Source organism: Lonchura striata, chromosome 8, assembly GCF_046129695.1.
Source record: "Lonchura striata isolate bLonStr1 chromosome 8, bLonStr1.mat, whole genome shotgun sequence".
NCBI lineage: Eukaryota > Metazoa > Chordata > Aves > Passeriformes > Estrildidae > Lonchura > Lonchura striata.
In genome coordinates, this window is record NC_134610.1 from 2,332,334 (window position 1) to 2,351,656 (window position 19,323).

Consider the following 19,323-nt stretch of genomic DNA (forward strand, 5'->3'; position numbering starts at 1 on the left):
TTCTTTAAATAACTTTAATTCTGAAAAAGGAAGCAATGCCATTTCAAGCATTCCATGTCAAATTGGACAGGAATCAACTGGGAGATATCCCAAATATCACCCCAAGTGCACCATGTCTGAGACCATGAGCAATCTCTCATCCCTGTAAATAATGATTACTCACCATCTATGAACATATGGACACACAACTGTCACTGGCTATGAAACATCAAAAACCTCACAGCAACTAAAACTCTGTATTTTAAAGATACAATTATTTACCCAGGTTCCCAATCTATCAAAATATGACTATAAATTAATTATTAGAAATCAAATTATTGTTATAACAATAAATTTAATTATTAAAAAATCCTTTTGGAAAAGTTGCTTAGGTACTAGAAGAAAAAGTTGTATTTACTGAGGAGTGGGATTTTTCTTCCAAAAATAGTTTTATGAGAATATTGTTACAAATAATGTAACATGTAGTCCAAAGAGCTCCCTGGGACACACTGGTATCACTCCCAAGGTAAAAAATGATTCTGTTAGGAATCTTGATTATCCCAGTCCAAGCAGGACGGCAAGGCCCTGACCTAGAGAAATATTCTCTCATTTTCCATGTCATGAACCCCACGATGCATTTTTAAAGGCCGAGACTCCCCAGCAAGGAGCCAACCCAATTTCATCCAGGGAACCCAAAGTCTGTGTGCTGCTGGCTGCTCTCACCAACACCTCCACGTGCCTGTGAGTCACAGAACGCTCCTTGGAGAGCCACCAGGAGGGAGAGCTGGAAATTCTCCAGCAGGAGCTGCCAGGAGACCACAGCACCTCTCCCTCTCCTCTGCACTCTGTTCCTGTGGGGCACATCATACCCTGATTTTATCCTCAGTTTTTATTTAACTGAGCACACACACCTACAGCAGGGAATTTGGATTTTACAGAGTTTTTAAACAAATGGTGTTTTCATCGCCAAAGTGATGCTACATGGAGGGCTGGACACCTGAGGAACCACACAGAAATCCTTCATGTTATAATTAAAAACAATGTCAAGATTGGTTCTACAGCTTGGACAATTTAGGAAAAGGTTAGAGAAATTAAAACGCACATATAGTAATTGATAGAAATCAAAATTATTAAAAAATAACTACAAAATTCCATTTTAAACCAAATACCTTTAACTCAAGAAACCTTTTTTTTTTTTTTCTTTTTTTAGTATCAGCACCTCCCTTAATTCTCCAGTCTCAGGATACCACTGCAGACAGAGTGGTTTGTTTACATCCAAGTCTGGCACAGGGAATCCGACATCACCGGGATGCTTCAGAGTAGAAACAGTTTGTTTTATGCAACACACACTGGTCTAAGATCCACCAAGTGTGAGCTGCAGCCAGAAAAACGGCACAAAGCTGAGAAAAACAAATTATAAATTCCAATGTAAACAACAGCAAACGACAACTCCAGAAAGGGGGAGGAAAGGAGTTTGTTTCTGCTGGCTGAGAAGTGATCCGTGGCTGAAGTGCTCCGTGTGTCCCGGGGGACAGGAGCAGAGAGGAGCTCACTGATAGGGAAATGTGATGGGAAACGGCATCACCAACACAGAAATTCACTGATAGGGAAATGTGATGGGAAACGGCATCACCAACACAGAAATTCACTGATACAGAAATGTGATGGGAAATGGCATCACCAACACAGAAATTCACTGATACAGAAATGTGATGGGAAATGGCATCACCAACACAGAAATTCACTGATAGGGAAATGTGATGGGAAACGGCATCACCAACACAGAAATTCACTGATAGGGAAATGTGATGGGAAATGGCATCGCCAACACAGAAATTCACTGATACAGAAATGTGATGGGAAATGGCATCACCAACACAGAAATTCACTGATAGGGAAATGTGATGGGAAACGGCATCACCAACACAGAAATTCACTGATACAGAAATGTGATGGGAAATGGCATCACCAACACAGAAATTCACTGATAGGGAAATGTGATGGGAAATGGCATCACCAACACAGAAATTCACTGATAGGGAAATCTGATGGGGAAATGGCATCACCAACACAGAGAAATTCACTGATACAGAAATGTGATGGGAAATGGCATCACCAACACAGAGAAATTCACTGATAGGGAATTGTGATGGGAAATGGCATCACCAACACAGAAATTCACTGATACAGAAATCTGATGGGAAAATGGCATCACCAACACAGAAATTCACTGATACAGAAATGTGATGGGAAATGGCATCACCAACACAGAAATTCACTGATACAGAAATGTGATGGGAAATGGCATCACCAACACAGAGAAATTCACTGATAGGGAATTGTGATGGGAAATGGCATCACCAACACAGAGAAATTCACTGATACAGAAATCTGATGGAAAATGGCATCACCAACACAGAAATTCACTGATATGGAAATCTGATGGGAAAATGGCATCACCAACACAGAAATTCACTGATAGGGAAATCTGATGGGGAAATGGCATCACCAACACAGAGAAATTCACTGATATGGAAATCTGATGGAAAACGGCATCACCAACACAGAAATTCACTGATACAGAAATCTGATGGGAAATGGCATCACCAACAGGGGAGAGCCACCAAGAGAAGCTGAGCAAATCTCCAAATGAAGATGGCACAAAGACGTCCCACACTGAACTATTTTGCCAATGGGGGAGAGCTGAACACCCAGAATTTGAGAGACCAGAGGTGGAAATGTATTAATCACAATTAGAAAATAATCAATTCCAATTAGAATTATACAAAGGAAATCATGGAAATTAAGAAGTCAGACTTTTTTTCTGCAAATTTCTGCTCCCTCACATTTACAGCACTTCACCTGTCATGGACAGGGAGAGTATTTTAATCCATTTCAGCCCCACTACACTGTGATTATTATACATTAACAAGTAGGAATTAGCAAAATGGATCAAAAATCAAAGCTTTTAAATAGTATCTTCTCAAATACTTTATTACTTTGACTCGGAACTAGTCAACAATACTCTCAAAATTATGACAATCCATACTGATAATACTTTTAGTCTCACAAAATTATTTTTCCTACCTCTTACACCCTTTTACATACAGGAATTCAGTTCTAGTTCCATTCTTCTCTACTTGTTATAGAAACTTCAGTTCTACGATTGATCTTCACCTCCACTGGCTTTTAGGAGACCCAAGGTTTATGTAAATATTAAATGAGTTATTTACCCAAGATGAAGTGTTGGAATTATAAATATGCTATGGCATAAACAAGGCATTGTTTATTAGCCTTGTTGGCAAAAAAAGTTACAAATAACCTTTTGAACATCTAGCATCAGTCAAAATGATCTTTCTCGTGAAAAATAATTAAGAACAGAGGTTACTATAAGCAGATTTAACGTCTGTTGATCCAAATTGTTCAAGCAGGACATTTCAACTGGTTTCAGTCAAAACAGAAATTGTACCAAGCTGCTTCCTGCTCAGTTTTGCCAAGCAGGAGCACTGTGAAGTCTGGCACTCTGTAAATCCAAGGAAACCCGAGCGATTTCTTTCCAAGGCTTCCTCAAATTGAAGGAAAAGGAAGGAGTGCTCGCTGCGTTTGAGACACCCCGGAGCTGAGCCATTCAGCTCGTCCCAAGCGCTCTCCTAAGCTTTTGTCATGGAATTCCCCCTCCTGCCGAGCAGCCCTTCCACCAGGGAAAGTTCCCGCATAATGACCCGAGGGTGACTCAATGACCGGCTGTCCCTGCGCTGCTCCAGGGCCGCGGGCACCCCGAGCCGCCGGGCAGCCCTGCCCGCTGAGCCCGCCTGCGGCAAGAGCGCGGCTTTATCTAAACCATGCCGGGACAGGGCTGAGCCCATCTCACCTCACATCCCTACCCCCAAAGGAAGGACGATACTCGGTCCCACGCTGGCTGTCAGCGCCCTTTAGCAACACCCCAAAAAGCAGAGTGGCCCCTCTACCTGCAGGTGGGCTCCTCTGGCTCAGCTCCAGCTTAAAAGCACACTCGGAGATCAATGACATTTGTCCCGGGCTAAGCAGATATCCCAAGCACTTGTGACGGGTTTGCTGATAGGTGTTAATGTGATAAATCCTAATAAACTGCTCGTGAGGTGGAGACCTAAGAGCAAATCTTGGTGGTGTTTAACTTCAGCCACAACAAATTAAACGCGGAGCTCCTCAGTTTGAGAGCTCTCCAGAGCTCAGCTGATCGAGGTTAATTCTGATTCACCGCTATCAAACGGGACATTAAACACGGCCCGGAGATTGTGCAGGTGACAGCACAGCAAGGATAAAGGACCAGAAAACTGAAATAATGCCGGGAAATAGAACTGAAATGTGCACTTGGGAGGAACATCACTGCACAGGGCAACGGGACTCAGAGGGAGGGAGCAAAGTACAGGAGATGAAGGCAGGGAAAGATCTCAAACAAAACTGAAGTTCAAAACTCTGTAAATAAAAATCACAGCCCAGCATTTCGCTGCCTAATGCCAAACATACTTCAGTAATCTCAGCAACCTCCAAATACTCCCCAAGTAAGTAAATAAATACAGGTGTTTAATCTAACTGAGGAATAACTCACCCTGGGAATTTTATTTCCCCAGCAGATAACCCGGCTGATTTTAGTCAAACAAACCCAATTCCTTTCCTAAGCAAAGCATGCTCTTCATTTCAGCTGGTTTTGCATGGAAATACAATCCTTGGAGTTTCTCACTAGATTCCCATGCAGTCTTTCCAAGGGATTTCTGTTTTACAGAATATTTGCATGGTTGGAGCTGAAGTTATCCTCTGTTGGCCTCCAGTTTTTCTCACTGCTGTCTGGGCTTCTTTGTTCTACAAAGCCTCTCGTTTGTAGGAACTTCGAGGGTTCAACCACAGGTTATGAGTGCACAGCCCACACACAAACATCCAGTTAAGAGCAGGTTCTGTCCATGTGGGCAGAGATTTATGTGTACTTGTGTTTTTAAACCCACACCTGAGTGCATCAGCCAGCACCAGGCAGCTACTTCTGAGCAGCAGCTTAAGTAAATCCTCACACATTTTATAGTCTCCCAGTTCCCTGTAGCAGAGGGAAATATTCATTATGGATATTTCTGCTGATACAGTTTAACAGCAAAACCAGGACTTGTGCAAAGCTAAAAGCTTCCTGCTTTGAAAAGAGAATGAAAAAGCTGTTCCAGGAGCATCACCAGCTCCAGGACACCTCAAAGCCCGATGATGAGCACTTCAAGTTCCAGCATCACACAAGAAATTGAATGCACTAAGGAAAAAAAAAATCAAGTTAAGTACTTCCAGAAGTGAACGTTGTATTCAATGATGAGAGAAGGCTCATCCCGAGGTGATCCCTGAAGGGCTGGGAAGGAAAGTCCCTTCCCACGGGTACGGTGTCAGCATTTCTGCAGTGCCAAAGCACGTCCTTAAGTTGCCATTCCTGCACTTTTGCTCTCTACCCTCAGGCCTGTGATGCCGTGCCAAGCTGCAGTGTAAATGAACGGATGTGCAAACAAGCACTGAGATGAAGGCTCAGATAGCTCTGACCAGGCAATCCCGGGATCACCCATTACCATCGCATTTTCAGCTTCCTCACACCTCAGGTGAATTCACTTCCCAGAGCCTCCCGTGTGAATGTGCCTCATTACCAAGCAGGATTTCCCCTCACAATGTGCAACTCAGCAATCGCCAGTAATAGGCATTCAAATAAAAACACAGTTATGTGGTAAGAAACAAACCCAGGGCTTATCTATTCTGCAACTTTCTCCCTTTCCAGTCAAAACAATTCATTAGCATTAGCAAATACGAGTCTTACTCAACAGGAAAAAAACAAGTGTCCCCTGCTCAGTTTCTGAACTCCCGAAAGGACACTTTCCTGCTTCTGGTTAACAACGAGCGCTCTCTCACATGAGTTCAAAAACAAACCCACACCATTTTCTTCTTCAGGTTTCATTTAGAGTAAATGATAAACATTTGTAACATAAACATGCTACAGAAAAGAACCTAATTCTTTCACAGCTGGAATCTCCAAGTGAGAGAAATGAGCTGCTGATTTGTGAAACGCTGCGAGTAGATATAAATCTCCGAGATACTCATACAGAAACAGTTCCAGAATATTCATCAAGAATAAATGGACCAAAATCTGCACTTCTGAATGCACAAAAGATCAATCACCAACTAATGAAACCACATGCCTGCAACGGAGAGGCTGAATCGTAAAGAACAGGGCAGACATGTCACCCAAGCGTTTTAAATCCTGCAAATCTGTAAATAATGATGATTTCCAGTGGAATATATCCCAGAAGGTGCTGTCTGACCCGTGACAACTTTCTGGTGCCACCAAGGCTTCCCAAAGGGCGGCACTGGGAGGAGAGCAGCGTCCTGGGGCCAGAGGAGCACGAGGTTTGTGGCTCTGAACAGCAGATGGAGAACAGCAGCCACCCCGAGGCTGCAAACAACTTCCACTCGGGAAAAAAAGGCCGTGAGACACCACAGAAATTGAGGGGCAGGAATGAGTGTGCAGAGATGTCTCTCTCCCTCCAAAAAGTCCCCTTCCAAATACATCAAATCGATCACAGCAGTACTTGCTACGAATTAATGCTGTTTAGATATTTGTCAAATATTTAACTATTGTCACCCGCAACAGCCATTCCTAGAAGGGATTTCATATAATTTTTTTAAAAGTACAATTAAGAATTATCTGTGCTACACTGGGAGAAGCACAAGCCATGAATGAAACCATCACCACATGGCAATAATCTGAACAATCTAAGAATAGCAGTTTATAATCTTGCCTGGCTGATGCATCTCGCACTATGTTTATGTATTGCTTCAGTCGTTTCATTTTGAGACTATTACATAATATATCAAACACAGCCACATGTCAGGGCTGAGAAAACAAACCTCACTCACACAGAAAAACAACTTTTTAGGACAACACTCAGGTAGTTTTATTGAAGTAGAAATCTAATCTTCCCAATCATTTAAGAAGCCCATAAGCAGCTTGTTTGCTTGAACTCTTAGAGCAATTTTCCATTAACAACTTTATTTTAAACATGATTTATCAAAATAACAGCAAATTTAAAGAATTAATTTAAATATTAAATGCAACTTTTGAGGCTGAGAAAACCAAATTAGTCTCCAATACTGCTTCATTAGAACCCCAGTGCTGTTCCTTTTAACTACAATCCAGCTTCTAGCAGCATTACTCTCGGGGAATTCCTGAGGTTTTGATCACAATGTGAACACAGTAAATTAAAAAATAAAAGCTCACCATAATACGACAAAGGATTGCTTTTAATACCAACAGTCAGGTGAGAAAAAGCAACGAGGAAAGCATGGAGCCTCCTTTGACAGCTGTAACCTCGGAAAAGCCAATCCACAGGCACAGAGGTTTGGCCGAGGCGGAGACACGGATTCATTGAGGAAATTCTGGAGGGTGCATTTACTATCGGCTCTGCAAGTACAGACACATCAGGCGACAGCCTCTGTCTGAGCTTACACAACTCCCAGGAGCAGAAAATAAACCTTACTCTTACAGAAAAGTGTTTGAAGATCAGCAGGACAAAGCAGCACATTCAGAGGACACCAGAACTGCGGGCAAGCGTTCTCAAAGCTGTCCTGCTGCTCACCAAAACCGCCAGAAACTTATGTTTACCTCAGCGCACAAAAGCTTTGCCACCCTTTAACACTACGAGCAGAACACACATCACACGTCCAGGCTGAACACCGGCCAGGTGATTTGGAAATAACATTAAAGCTCCAACGCTTCACGCAACGCCTCTGCCGAGAGATGCACTGCGAGCAGCAGCACAAACCATCGGTGTTAAATAACTCCGAGCAGCACCGGGGGTGGCTGCAGGAACGCAGACACTGTCCCACAGCGGGAGCCAAAGCTGCTGTGTGCCCTCGGCCCCACATGTGCACAGTGTGTGTGTGTGTGCCCTCAGCCCCACATGTGCACAGTGTGTGTGTCCTCAGCCCCACATGTGCACAGTGTGTGTGCCCTCAGCCCCACATGTGCACACTGTGTGTGTGTGTATGTGTCCTCAGCCCCACATGTGCACCGTGTGTGTGTCCTCAGCCCCACATGTGCACACTGTGTGTGTGTGTGTCCTCAGCCCCAAATGTGCAGTGTGTGTGCCCTCAGCCCCACATGTGCACACTGTGTGTGTGTGTATGTGTCCTCAGCCCCACATGTGCACCGTGTGTGTGTCCTCAGCCCCACATGTGCACCGTGTGTGTGTCCTCAGCCCCACATGTGCACCGTGTGTGTGTGTGTGTGTGTCCTCAGCCCCACATGTGCACTGTGTGTGTCCTCAGCCCCACATGTGCAGTGTGTGTGTGTGTGTGTCCTCAGCCCCACATGTGCACTGTGTGTGTGTGTGCCCTCAGCCCCACATGTGCACAGTGTGTGTGTGCCCAGAGCCCCACATGTGCAGTGTGTGTGTGCCCAGAGCCCCACATGTGCAGTGTGTGTGTGCCCTCAGCCCCACATGTGCAATGTGTGTGTGTGTGTGTGTGCCCTCAGCCCCACATATGCACAGTGTGTGTGTGTGTGTGCCCAGAGCCCCACATGTGCACTGTGTGTGTGCCCTCAGCCCACATGTGCAGTGTGTGTGTGTGTGTGTGTGCCCAGAGCCCCACATGTGCAGTGTGTGTGTGTGTGCCCTCAGCCCCACATGTGCACAGTGTGTGTGTGTGTGTGTGCCCAGAGCCCCACAAGTGCACACAGTGTATGTGCAGTGTGTGTGCCCTCAGCCCCACATGTGTACTGTGTGTGTGCCCTCAGCCCCACATGTGCAGTGTGTGTGTGTGTGTCCTCAGCCCCACATGTGCAGTGTGTGTGTGCCCTCAGCCCCACATGTGCACAGCGTCTGCACCAAGCGCGGGCACTGACAGCAGCCCAAACCCCACACGGAGCTGCCGCCGGGCTCGGGCACACCCGGCCGGAGCAGAGGGACAGCGGGCAAAGGCAGGAGCCGGCCCGGAGCCGCTCGTTCCCTGCGGAGCGGCTCAGCACAGCACCCAGCACTTTCACACCGCCGCCACCGCCTCCCCGGCTCCAGCCCGAGCGACTTGACAGCCGCTCACAACAGCGCCGGCAGCAGTAGTATCAGCTTCAGTCCACAACGCGCCGAGCACCCCGAGCCGCTCCGCCCGGCCGGCATCCCGAGCCCGCTGCAGACGCCCGGCATCCGCAGCCGCTCCGGCACCCCGCGCACCCCGCGCCGGCAGCCCGGCTCCGGCGCTCCGCTCCGGCGCTCCGAGCTGACACCCCGCGCTGACACCCCGAGCCGGCTCCGGCGCGCCGCACGCTCGGCGCTCTGCCATCCCGCGCCCCGCCGGGCAGCCCGCCCCGGCCCGGCCCGGCCCGTCCCGCCGAGCCCCCCCGCTCACCCGCGCCCGGGACGCGCAGCAGAAGATGGCGGACGGCGGCAGGGCCCGCTCGCGGCGCCGGACCGCGGCTTACGCTGCGCCGTTTGCGCAGCGCCCCGAGCGCCCCGCGGCGGAGCGAGCGTAGCGCGCTTGGTGAATACCGGCGGCCGGTTCCCCGTGCGGGGGGTGCCTGTAAACAATGGTGCCCCCCCTTGCGCCGCGCTCCCTTACCGATTCTTCCTCCTTCTCCATCCCCGTGGGCATCTGCGGCACGGCCCGGTTGATGGAGACGCAGTCGTTGAGGTCGGGCATGTCCTTGCCGCGGTAGATGGGCAGCGGTTTGGCGGCGTCTAGCGCCCGGGCGCGGAAGGAGAGTTTGCTCATTGTCTCCCCCTCACAATAACACCCCGGGGCCGGGCGGGCGGGGGGGGGGGGGGGGGGGGCCTTCAGTGCGGCCTCGCCGCCGCCTCCCAGCCGCTCCCGCGCCGCGCCCGCGCCACCATGGAGAGTCCCGCCGCCCCGGCGCAGCTCCCGGCGGGGCCGCCCGTAGCCCGCAGCGCACGCCCCGCAGCCCTAGATCCGCGCCGGGCTCGCTCGGTCCGCTCCCTGCGCCATGGCAAACATGGCGGACATTAACCACAGCCGCTCGGCCCTCCCGGCAGCCCGCGCGGCGGGAGCGGCGCTGCGCGCGCAGCCGAGGGCGGGAGGCTGAGGGAGCCTCGGGAGCCTGAGGGGGGCGGCGGGACCGGGCGGCAGCGGAGCGCGCCGGGCGTCCCGGCGAGGAGCCGCGCTGTCCCCGCGCTGTCCCCGCGCTGTCCCCGCGCTGTCCCTGCAGCCTCCGCTGGGTCCCGCTGTCTCCCTGCCGTGCCCCCGCGGTGTCCCCACAGTGTCTCCGCTGTCTCTCCGCAGTATTCCCGTGTTGTCCCAACAGTCTCTTCCCAGTGTGTCCCCACATGATCCCCACATGATCCCCTCTGTCTCCTCATAGTGTCGCCACAAAGCCCCACACAGTTTCCCACATTGTCTCTGCCGCGTCCCCAAAGTGTCCCTATAGTGTCCCCCCTTTATCCCCCACAGTGTCCCCACAGTGTCCCCCCTTTATCCCCCACTGTGTCCCACATTGTCCCTGCCATGTCCCCATAGTGTCCCCCCGTATCCCCCACTGTGTCCTATATGGTCCCTGCTGTGTCCCCATAGTGTCCCTGTAGTGTCCCCCCTCTATCCTCCACAGTGTCCCCATTGTGTCCCACATTGTCCCTGCCATGTCCCCATAGTGTCCCTATAGTGTCCCCCCTCTATCCCCCACAGTGTCCCCCCTGTATCCCCCACTGTGTCCCACATTGTCCCTGAGTGTCCCCATTGTGTCCCCCCTCTATCCCCCACAGTGTCCCACATTGTCCCTGCCATGTCCCCATAGTGTCCCCCTGTATCCCCCACTGTGTCCTATATGGTCCCTGCTGTGTCCCCATAGTGTCCCTATAGTGTCCCCCCTCTATCCTCCACAGTGTCCCCATTGTGTCCCACATTGTCCCTGCCATGTCCCCATAGTGTCCCTATAGTGTCCCCCCTCTATCCCCCACAGTGTCCCCCCTCTATCCCCCACTGTGTCCCACATTGTCCCTGCCATGTCCCCATAGTGTCCCCCCTCTATCCCCCACAGTGTCCCACACTGTCCCTGCCATGTCCCCACAGTGTCCCCCCTGTATCCCCCACAGTGTCCCACATTGTCCCTGCCATGTCCCCACAGTGTCTCCCTTGTATCCCCCACTGTGGCCCACATTGTCCCTGAGTGTCCCCACAGTGTCCCCCCTGTATCCCCCACTGTGGCCCACATTGTCCCTGCCATGTCCCCATAGTGTCCCCCCTGTATCCCCCACTGTGTCCCTGCCATGTCCCCACAGTGTCCCCCCTGTATCCCCCACTGTGTCCCACATTGTCCCTGCCATGTCCCCATACTGTCCCCCCTGTATCCCCCACAGTGTCCCCACATTGTCCCTGCCATGTCCCCACAGTGTCCCCCCTGTATCCCCCACATTGTCCCTGCGTGTCCCCATAGTGTCCCCCCTGTATCCCCCACTGTGTCCCTGCCATGTCCCCACAGTGTCCCCCCTGTATCCCCCACTGTGGCCCACATTGTCCCTGCGTGTCCCCATAATGTCCTCCCTGTATCCCCCACAGTGTCCCCACATTGTCCCTGCGTGTCCCCATAGTGTCCCCCCTGTATCCCCCACTGTGTCCCTGCCATGTCCCCACAGTGTCCCCCCTGTATCCCCCACTGTGGCCCACATTGTCCCTGAGTGTCCCCATAATGTCCTCCCTGTATCCCCCACAGTGTCCCCACATTGTCCCTGCGTGTCCCCATAGTGTCCCCCCTGTATCCCCCACTGTGTCCCTGCCGTGTCCCCATAGTGTCACCACTGCTTGCCCTGCAGCATCCACACCGTGTCTGCACAATGTTCCTGTTGTGTCCCCACAGTGTCCTTACAGTATCTGTATGTCTCCCCAGTGTCCCCACAGTGTCCCCACTCTCTGCACAAACCAGCAGGTTTGTCTCCTCAGCGTGTTGGTCAATGTGGACTTAAAGAGTTCCAGCCATGAAGATGTCAGGAGGGTTGACACAAAACAACACTTCAGAAATAAACTTGTGCTTGTGCAATTTTATATTTTTTTCCAGAGAATCACAGAATATTTAGGGTTGGAAGGGACCTCTGGGAGCCATCCAGTGCAGCCAGGGTCACCTGGAGTAGGTGGGTTTGGAATGACTCTGGAGACACCACACTCTCCCTGGGAACCTGTTCCCATCCTCTGCCACCCTCATGGAAAATTATTCCTCATGCTGAGGTGGAACTCCTCGTGTTTTAGTTTACTAAACTCCTTCATCACTTTTTCCATCAATAACAATGTTCTACAACTTGGAACTGAGTAACCCCATATTCTTACCTGGGCAGAGCCTCAGTCCTCTACCCACCCAGAGCTTCCTCTGGAATGCATGAGTTGACATTAGTCTGCAAAACCCTTCATCAAAGACCCTTAGTACCTCAAATACCTCCACACTTCCATTTAATTTTGACACCCAGAGACCAAGCAGCTGCTTCTCTCACCTCCACCTTAGAGCTCTCACAGAAGTTGTCAATATTACCTTCTGAAACAAACTGAAACTCTTACTCAAAACTTCACTGTTTGCATCACTGTGCCAACTGTACCTAATTTCCATTTTTTTTAAATTCGAGAAAAAATTGGTTCAGTCTCTGAATTGCCTTTTATTTTTAGTTACCTGTTGTGTTTTTTATTTACATGGTTCTGTATAGCAAATACAACTGCTGTTTGTGACAAACACATGATTTACAAAATGAAGACTAAAGAATTGTGTCAACTAGAGAGAGAGAGAGAAGGAGGATGAAACAAGCACAGGAATACACAGGAGGGAAACAGAAAACAGAAGGAGCAAGAACATTGTGTTCATCAGCCACAGACACAAATTAGCTTGGGAAAGAGATCTGGAAATTATATTAACTACTGCTATGAAAGCATCAGGTAAGAGTCCAGTCATGTGAGAACACGAAGCTTTAAAAGCATGAGAAAAGGAACAGAGAATCAAACTGTGATAGGCTGCACTTATTTATAATTCCCTTAGAGTAGTTTTATTTCATAAGAAAGGCAATCCTTGCCTTGGATTAGAATTAACAGGTAAATATTTAAATTTGATATAGTTTAGCTTGGACTTTATAATTCAGCACCATTTTAGAAGCAGCCAAACTTCCTACACCCAAAATGGGTTTGGTGCCCCTGAAGCAAGTGGGGCTGAGCTGGCAGCAGAGGAGGGCTGGCATTTCAGGGGTGATTTCTGTGTTTTCCACCTGGGTGCCAGCAGCTGGGAGTTGTGAGCCCTGCTGCACAGGTGACATCCCTGGGAGAGGAGCAGGCAGCTCCTCCTCAAGCACTTCCAAAAGACACCACGACTTTCCTCTTTCTGCTTCTGCAAGGAACAGGCATTTTACACACTGCTGGAAGACTTTTCCCCCTTTCAGTCAGCACAGCTGAACAATAGATAATAACAACCTTTTCCCTTTGTGTGGTGTTCTGCTCTTTTTCACTACTTACATTTAAAAAAAATGCAAAAATGAAACATATTTACCCTCCAGGTGGCTCTTAGTCCTAAACTCATCCCATTATTTTATTTCTACAAGCAATGCAATTTTTTTTTTAATGATGCCCTGTAGGGTACAGAAGGAGTTTTTTATGTAGTCAAAAAAGCCATTGCACAGAGCTGAACATGGGCAGAACTAAAGTTTCAGCTTGCATTAGTTCAGCTTTAAGCCAGAACCATCCATCTTTTAAGCACATAATCTGATCTCTTCCTCTTGTAAAATATTATAGGTTTTCTGAAGAATTGTAGCTGTAAAAATATTAGGAGCTGTAACTCACCTGTAGATAAAATAATTTACTTTTCATGCACAAATCAAGGAAACAATGTCTCAAACAAAATTACTTGTTCAATAGCTGAATTCTGACTCATCTTCATGGAGATAATGGAATTGAATATGCAATTTGAACATTGGATTGACCAAAAATCCACTAATTTTATTTAAATATATATATCAGTGGAAATGTCAGAGCTGTATAGGCTCGAGGGCTTCATCACATCCTTGCTTTTGGTTCTGCTTCTCCATAGTGACACTTAACACAAGGAATCCTTGTTCTCACTGTAGCTGCCTAAAGCCTGGGATATTTCTACAGATTTTTTGCAGATTTATCCTGTTTATTTCTTGGTTTTTGTATGTTTTTTTTTTCTTAACACTTCATATCTCGCTGCATTAATCTTCTCCAAGCAGAAGCATCACTTTTGGATTATCTCATTATTATTGTAATGATTATTGTAATCATTATGTAATGATTATTACATTCTTGCAACATGATCCAGCAGGAGCATATACTACTTCTTTACTCCGTGTGTTACCTTCTAAGTACAAAAAGTAGTAAAAAACCCAAAAGGCTCAAAGAGTGCAGAAACAGAGATTCCAGACTTGATAATGGCCCCTGCCAAGGCACGGTGCTGTGCTGGGTGTCCTTTTAACACCTTCATTCAAGGTGTTAAAATGTTAAAAGCGACCTGGAATTTTTAGTGTGCTGCCGACCTGGATGCAAATCCAGACAAATAATCAGGATATGAGGTGTACAAAGAATCATCTCCTGCAACGTGCCAGGTACAGGCTCAGAAGGTGCAAGCAGGAAAGCCATGCTGAGAATCCACATCACCAAATATTTGTAAATCCCGGATTCCAGCTCTTTTCAGAGGGGTTTGATCTCATGTTTAAGCAAATCCTCACTCGAAGGAAGCCTGAAATTATCCAGGAGCTGGCTTAGTAACTCCAGCACAAGGGAAAGTGCTGAGCTTTCCAGGAGATCCATGAATGGACGAGGGGAGTCTTTTTAAAGGTTATGAAGTCCTTCTTTCTCCCTGTGTCTGAGAACTCTGATTGAAGTGAAAGGAACCTCTGTCCTATTCATTTCAAAGGGGTTTTTGTCAGGAAAAAAGAGCTTGATCAAAGTAGCCAGCAAGCATGCTTAGTGCCTAATGCTCAGAGTTAATGTATCATTCCCAACCATTTCTATTTCCAATTATCCCAAGGGTTTAGGGAAGTGGCAGCCTGTGCATTTTCCCCTCGAAGGTCACCCAAACCTATCAGCCAAACCCTGAAATCCAGTACAGAATAGCTTCCTGGGAGATTTAAAGCTTTGAATGAAAATTATAAAAGTTGAAAATGGAGTTAAAATCTCAAGCCCAACGCCAAATAAAACGGAATAAAAGGGCAGCTATGAAAATAGCAGATTCTCCAAATTACAGCAGGAAGGGACAATGATGAAAAGCAGCAGGAAGCTCCCGATTTGAGAGATTTATATCAAAACTATTTGTGTCAAGAAATAGGTTTAAAATGAAAGGGAATTGTTCTTTGTGTGTGGAGGTTACCACAGGCATCGGGAGCTCTTTAAAGGAACCTGCTGCAGCTGTTTCCTGTGGTATAAAATCTTGGATTCTGACTCAAAAGATAAATCTACTCTTGACTGGGCTCTTTTACAGCCCAATTCAACAAGTGAGTTAACAACAATTCAGATACGAAACCAGAGGAATTTGGTTTGGAATTATCAAGTAAAACCATTGGGTACCCACAGGAGTGCAGCTCAAACCCCCAGAAATCTGGGCTTTCACCACCAGGAAAAAGGTAACTTTACAAAGCAGTGAAGAAAATAATGATTATGACTGGAACTAGAAAAGTATTGTTAAAATCAGTGCCTAATAAGGATGGTATTTGTGCCCTTCAACTTTGGAAAATAAGAGTAGAGAGATTTACTCAACTGTTACTTAGGAAAACATAGCAGAGAAAAATCATGAAAACCAAGTTTACAAATGTATACAAATTTATCTCAAAATCTCACACTCAGAATGAAAAAAAATAGATAATTTTTTTTTAATCGGTGCATTTTGAGAAGCTGGGAGTTCCCCAGCTTGTATAAAAAAATTACAGCAACCCCCATCCTGCAACTTAAAATATCAATAAAGTAAGACTCGTGGAGCATTGAAAACTGTTTTTATTTTTATTCAGATTTCAGAAGCCAGAGTGAAGGACTTGCTATAAGGAGAACTTGGGAAAACTCTGTCCCAGAAATAAGAGATACTCCCTTTCTTCCTCAGAGCTCTGCAGTTCTGCTGGCTTTCAGCACAAGGGTAGAAGTGGGGCTGTTTTCTAGAAACAAATGTTCAGGCAGCTGGAAAATCATAAAACCAAATAATCTCAGACTGGTTTGGGTTGGAATGACCTTTAGGTCATCTCATTCCATGGGCTGGAACACCTTCCACTAGATAAAAGCAAGAAATTAGGAAATACACCAAGTGTACCTTTCATAAAAATAAAACCCACCAAAAAGCTTACCTACAAAACCCTCCTTGACAATTGCTGTCTTCTGGATTAATGGCCTGGATATAACAATTTTTCTTTCTGATTCACAGTGGCAACATTTTCCCTGCCCACCTTGCTCTGAGGTTGATGTCATTGCTGTGTGCTGATCTGGAGTGGCAGCACCCACTGGATTGGGAATGTTCCATGTTCCATGCAGAGACAACCCTGAAAACCCCAAAAATCTCCCCAGCTGGGCAGAACCACGGTGAGAACCATTTCCTGCTGTGCAGAAATAACCCAGCTCTCGCTCCTGGAAGCAATTTCCCTGTCCCAAATTGCTCATGCTAATTGGAGTCAGGAGATGATTTTACTTTTATCTGACTGGGATGCAAATCAGAGCGAAGCTTCTTGTCACTTGTGTGGGCTCAGGGTCACCTGTGCTCTGTACTTCCCCCCTTTTCCTGCAAAATGGGGCTGAAAGCAAAACCAGAATCTCTCACAGCGTTGCTGTGCATGAAACACAAATATTTGCCGGGCTGCAAGAAGAGTCAAAAGGAAAATGAAAGTGTTTGGTTGGCAGTGAGGGCTGGGGACAATGTTTGCAGTGCTCTGTGCACACATTTGTAATAACAAAAGGAAGTTTGGAGCTGTCCTGGGGAGTTATGCAATCAACATGCAGATTTAAAGATGTAGGCAAGCTTCACTTAGCTGTACTTCCTTGTCAAAGGTTTTTCTTTTTTAAGAAAATATCATTAAAAAAGACACTTTTACAGTGCAGACAGCTGTCACAGCAAAGCTGATGCAGTATTCCCATTTCCAGTTGCTGTTCATGGAGATCTGCTGCTCCAGGTCCAGCCAGAATTCATAAATACACAAATGCTGAGGAGCTGCTCCAGGAGAGTCTCACCTTCAGAGCAGCTCCTCCTCCCTCAGGAGCAGTGGGAGCCCTGCTCAGCTCAGGAATTTCTTCTCAAATGAAGACTAAAAACTTCACAATGTTCCCTGGAAAGAGGGGACAGCTTTGCCCCGTGGCACATCCAGCTACTTCACTCTCTTGCTTTTGGTTAAAAAACTCACTGGAAGGGGGAGCAGTGAGTTTATTTTGGAAGCTGGAGAAGGACTTTGGATGAAGGCCTGGAGTGACAGGGCACAGGGAATGGCTTCCCACTTCCACAGGGTAGGGATGGGAATTGTTCCCTGTGAGGGTGGGGAGGGCCTGGCAGACATTGCCCCTGGAATCCCTGGAATTGTGTGTTCATTGTGTCCCAGACCAGTCTGGAGCACAGAAAGAGCAAGACCTGCTCATAAAATTCCTTTGAACTTCACTAAGAAATAAATGGAAGAAAAAAGGAAAAAGTGGGAAGTGAATTGTGACCACAGAATAGAACAGGCAGGGCAAGAGGGCACTGGTGAAAGTGAGGGAATGGAGATTCCTTTAAATCAGTTTTTACATGTGAGCCTTGGAAGTTTGAAAATTAAAATCGTGGATTACTCAAGGTAGTGACAGGATGAGAGAATAAAATTTTAAGCTGTGCCAGGAGAGGTTTAGCTGGACATGAGGAGGAATTTCTTCACAAAAAGGGTTTGAATGTTGTAAGAGGCTGCCCAGGGAGGTTTGAGACCCCATCCCTGGAGGTGTTAAGGAAAGGCTGGATGTGACAGCTGACAAGGTGGTGATCAGGCATAGGTTGGACTCAAAGGTCTCAGAGGTCTTTTCCAAGCAAATTGATTGTGTGATTCTGGAATATTTGTGGAATATTTGTGCTTCAGGGCACTGCAAACACCCAGCTTCCAGAAGGCCAGGTCCTTGGGAAGAGGCAGGATTCGTGGGAGAGCCAATGCAGAGAAGAGCAAACTTCAAAGAGATCTGAAGAGGTGCCCAAACCACGTGGGAACATTTCTGTGGAACCTGCACAGACTTTTCCCATAGAAAAATCAGGGAATGTCACAGGCGTGATGGGAATATCTAACCCTGAAATCCTAAATAATCCCATGAGATTACAAAAAAGGACATTGGTGCTTCTGGCTACTCCAGGTATAGGAAAAAAATCTTCCAAGACAAAAGAATGGCTGAGTTTGGTAATGTTCCTGCAGGTACCTGAGTTGTGTCACTAATTAATCATTCCTGGAAACAAAGGAGAAATAAAGGAGTGGAAAATAATGCTATTATATAATAGGAAAATTGCATCAGAGTTCATTCTTCAATTGCGAAAAAAAAAGCCAGTTCAATAGATAGGTTTTCAAGGAGCCCAAATTAATTTGGCCTATTCCCATGGACACATCATCATTCAGAGCGTGCTTGGAATATATTAAATCCCTTTTTTCCCCTCTTTTAGCCATACTTGTAACAGGTCAGTGCTTCCAGGGCTCATTTCACTGGGATGTTCCTGCATGAGGCAGGGAGGAGCTGGAGCTATGGATGCATCCAACCAAACCCTGTTTCCATCTACCATGAGATTGATAATCTATAAATTTATTATAACCATCCCCACCTCAGTTCCTGCTCTTCCTTTCAATATAATTTCACAGCTTTTTTCTCTATTTTTGGAAATTGTTTTATTTACGTTGTCTATTTTGTATTTAGATTTTAAATTATAATTTCAGTAAATTCATCTTCTCCTCATTCAGGGAAAGATGGCCCTGTTAATGTAAAGATCCATATGGTGTCAGTTTAAAAGATTCAGTGCAAATTTGATATTGGCATAGGAGTCATGCAATATAAAAAAAATCTTTGGGAAAGGTCAAGTTGGTGTCAGCAGTGGCAGAGCAGAGGCTGTGGTGACACTGAGCCCTGTGGGTGGTGGTGGCATCACTACATCCAGGGGGAGTTTGCTATTCCAAAGCCTCTCAAAAGCCAATATTTAAAATTAATTTATAAATAGACTTCAGAAAACAAGTTTGATTTCATATATATCCAACAATCCCTTTAGATCTGTTGCTGACAACATAAATTCAGGTTTTAACTCAGAAGTAACAGAATTTTTCATTCTCTAGTTTTGCTTTGACAAATTTGCAATATAAATCTTATCTATATAAATCTTATGTGCAAACTTTCCTGAATGTATTTTAAAAG

General features: G+C 46.7%; 1 protein-coding gene across 2 annotated transcripts in view; it reads right to left on the minus strand.

Annotated features, from left to right (window-relative positions):
- EPC2 (enhancer of polycomb 2) overlaps positions 1-9,776 on the minus strand; it is a 37,434-nt gene extending 27,658 nt beyond the window's left edge. Inside the window, exon 1 of one of the 2 annotated variants that reach the window (XM_021535417.2) lies at positions 9,586-9,776. In XM_021535417.2, the coding sequence (XP_021391092.2) occupies positions 9,586-9,738 (153 nt within the window). In that variant the 5' untranslated portion in view covers positions 9,739-9,776. Of the gene's footprint in view, positions 1-9,375; positions 9,465-9,585 lie in introns of those variants that run through there. The other variant, XM_021535418.2, reaches the window with a different exon arrangement.
- Positions 9,777-19,323: the final 9,547 nt, after the last annotated feature.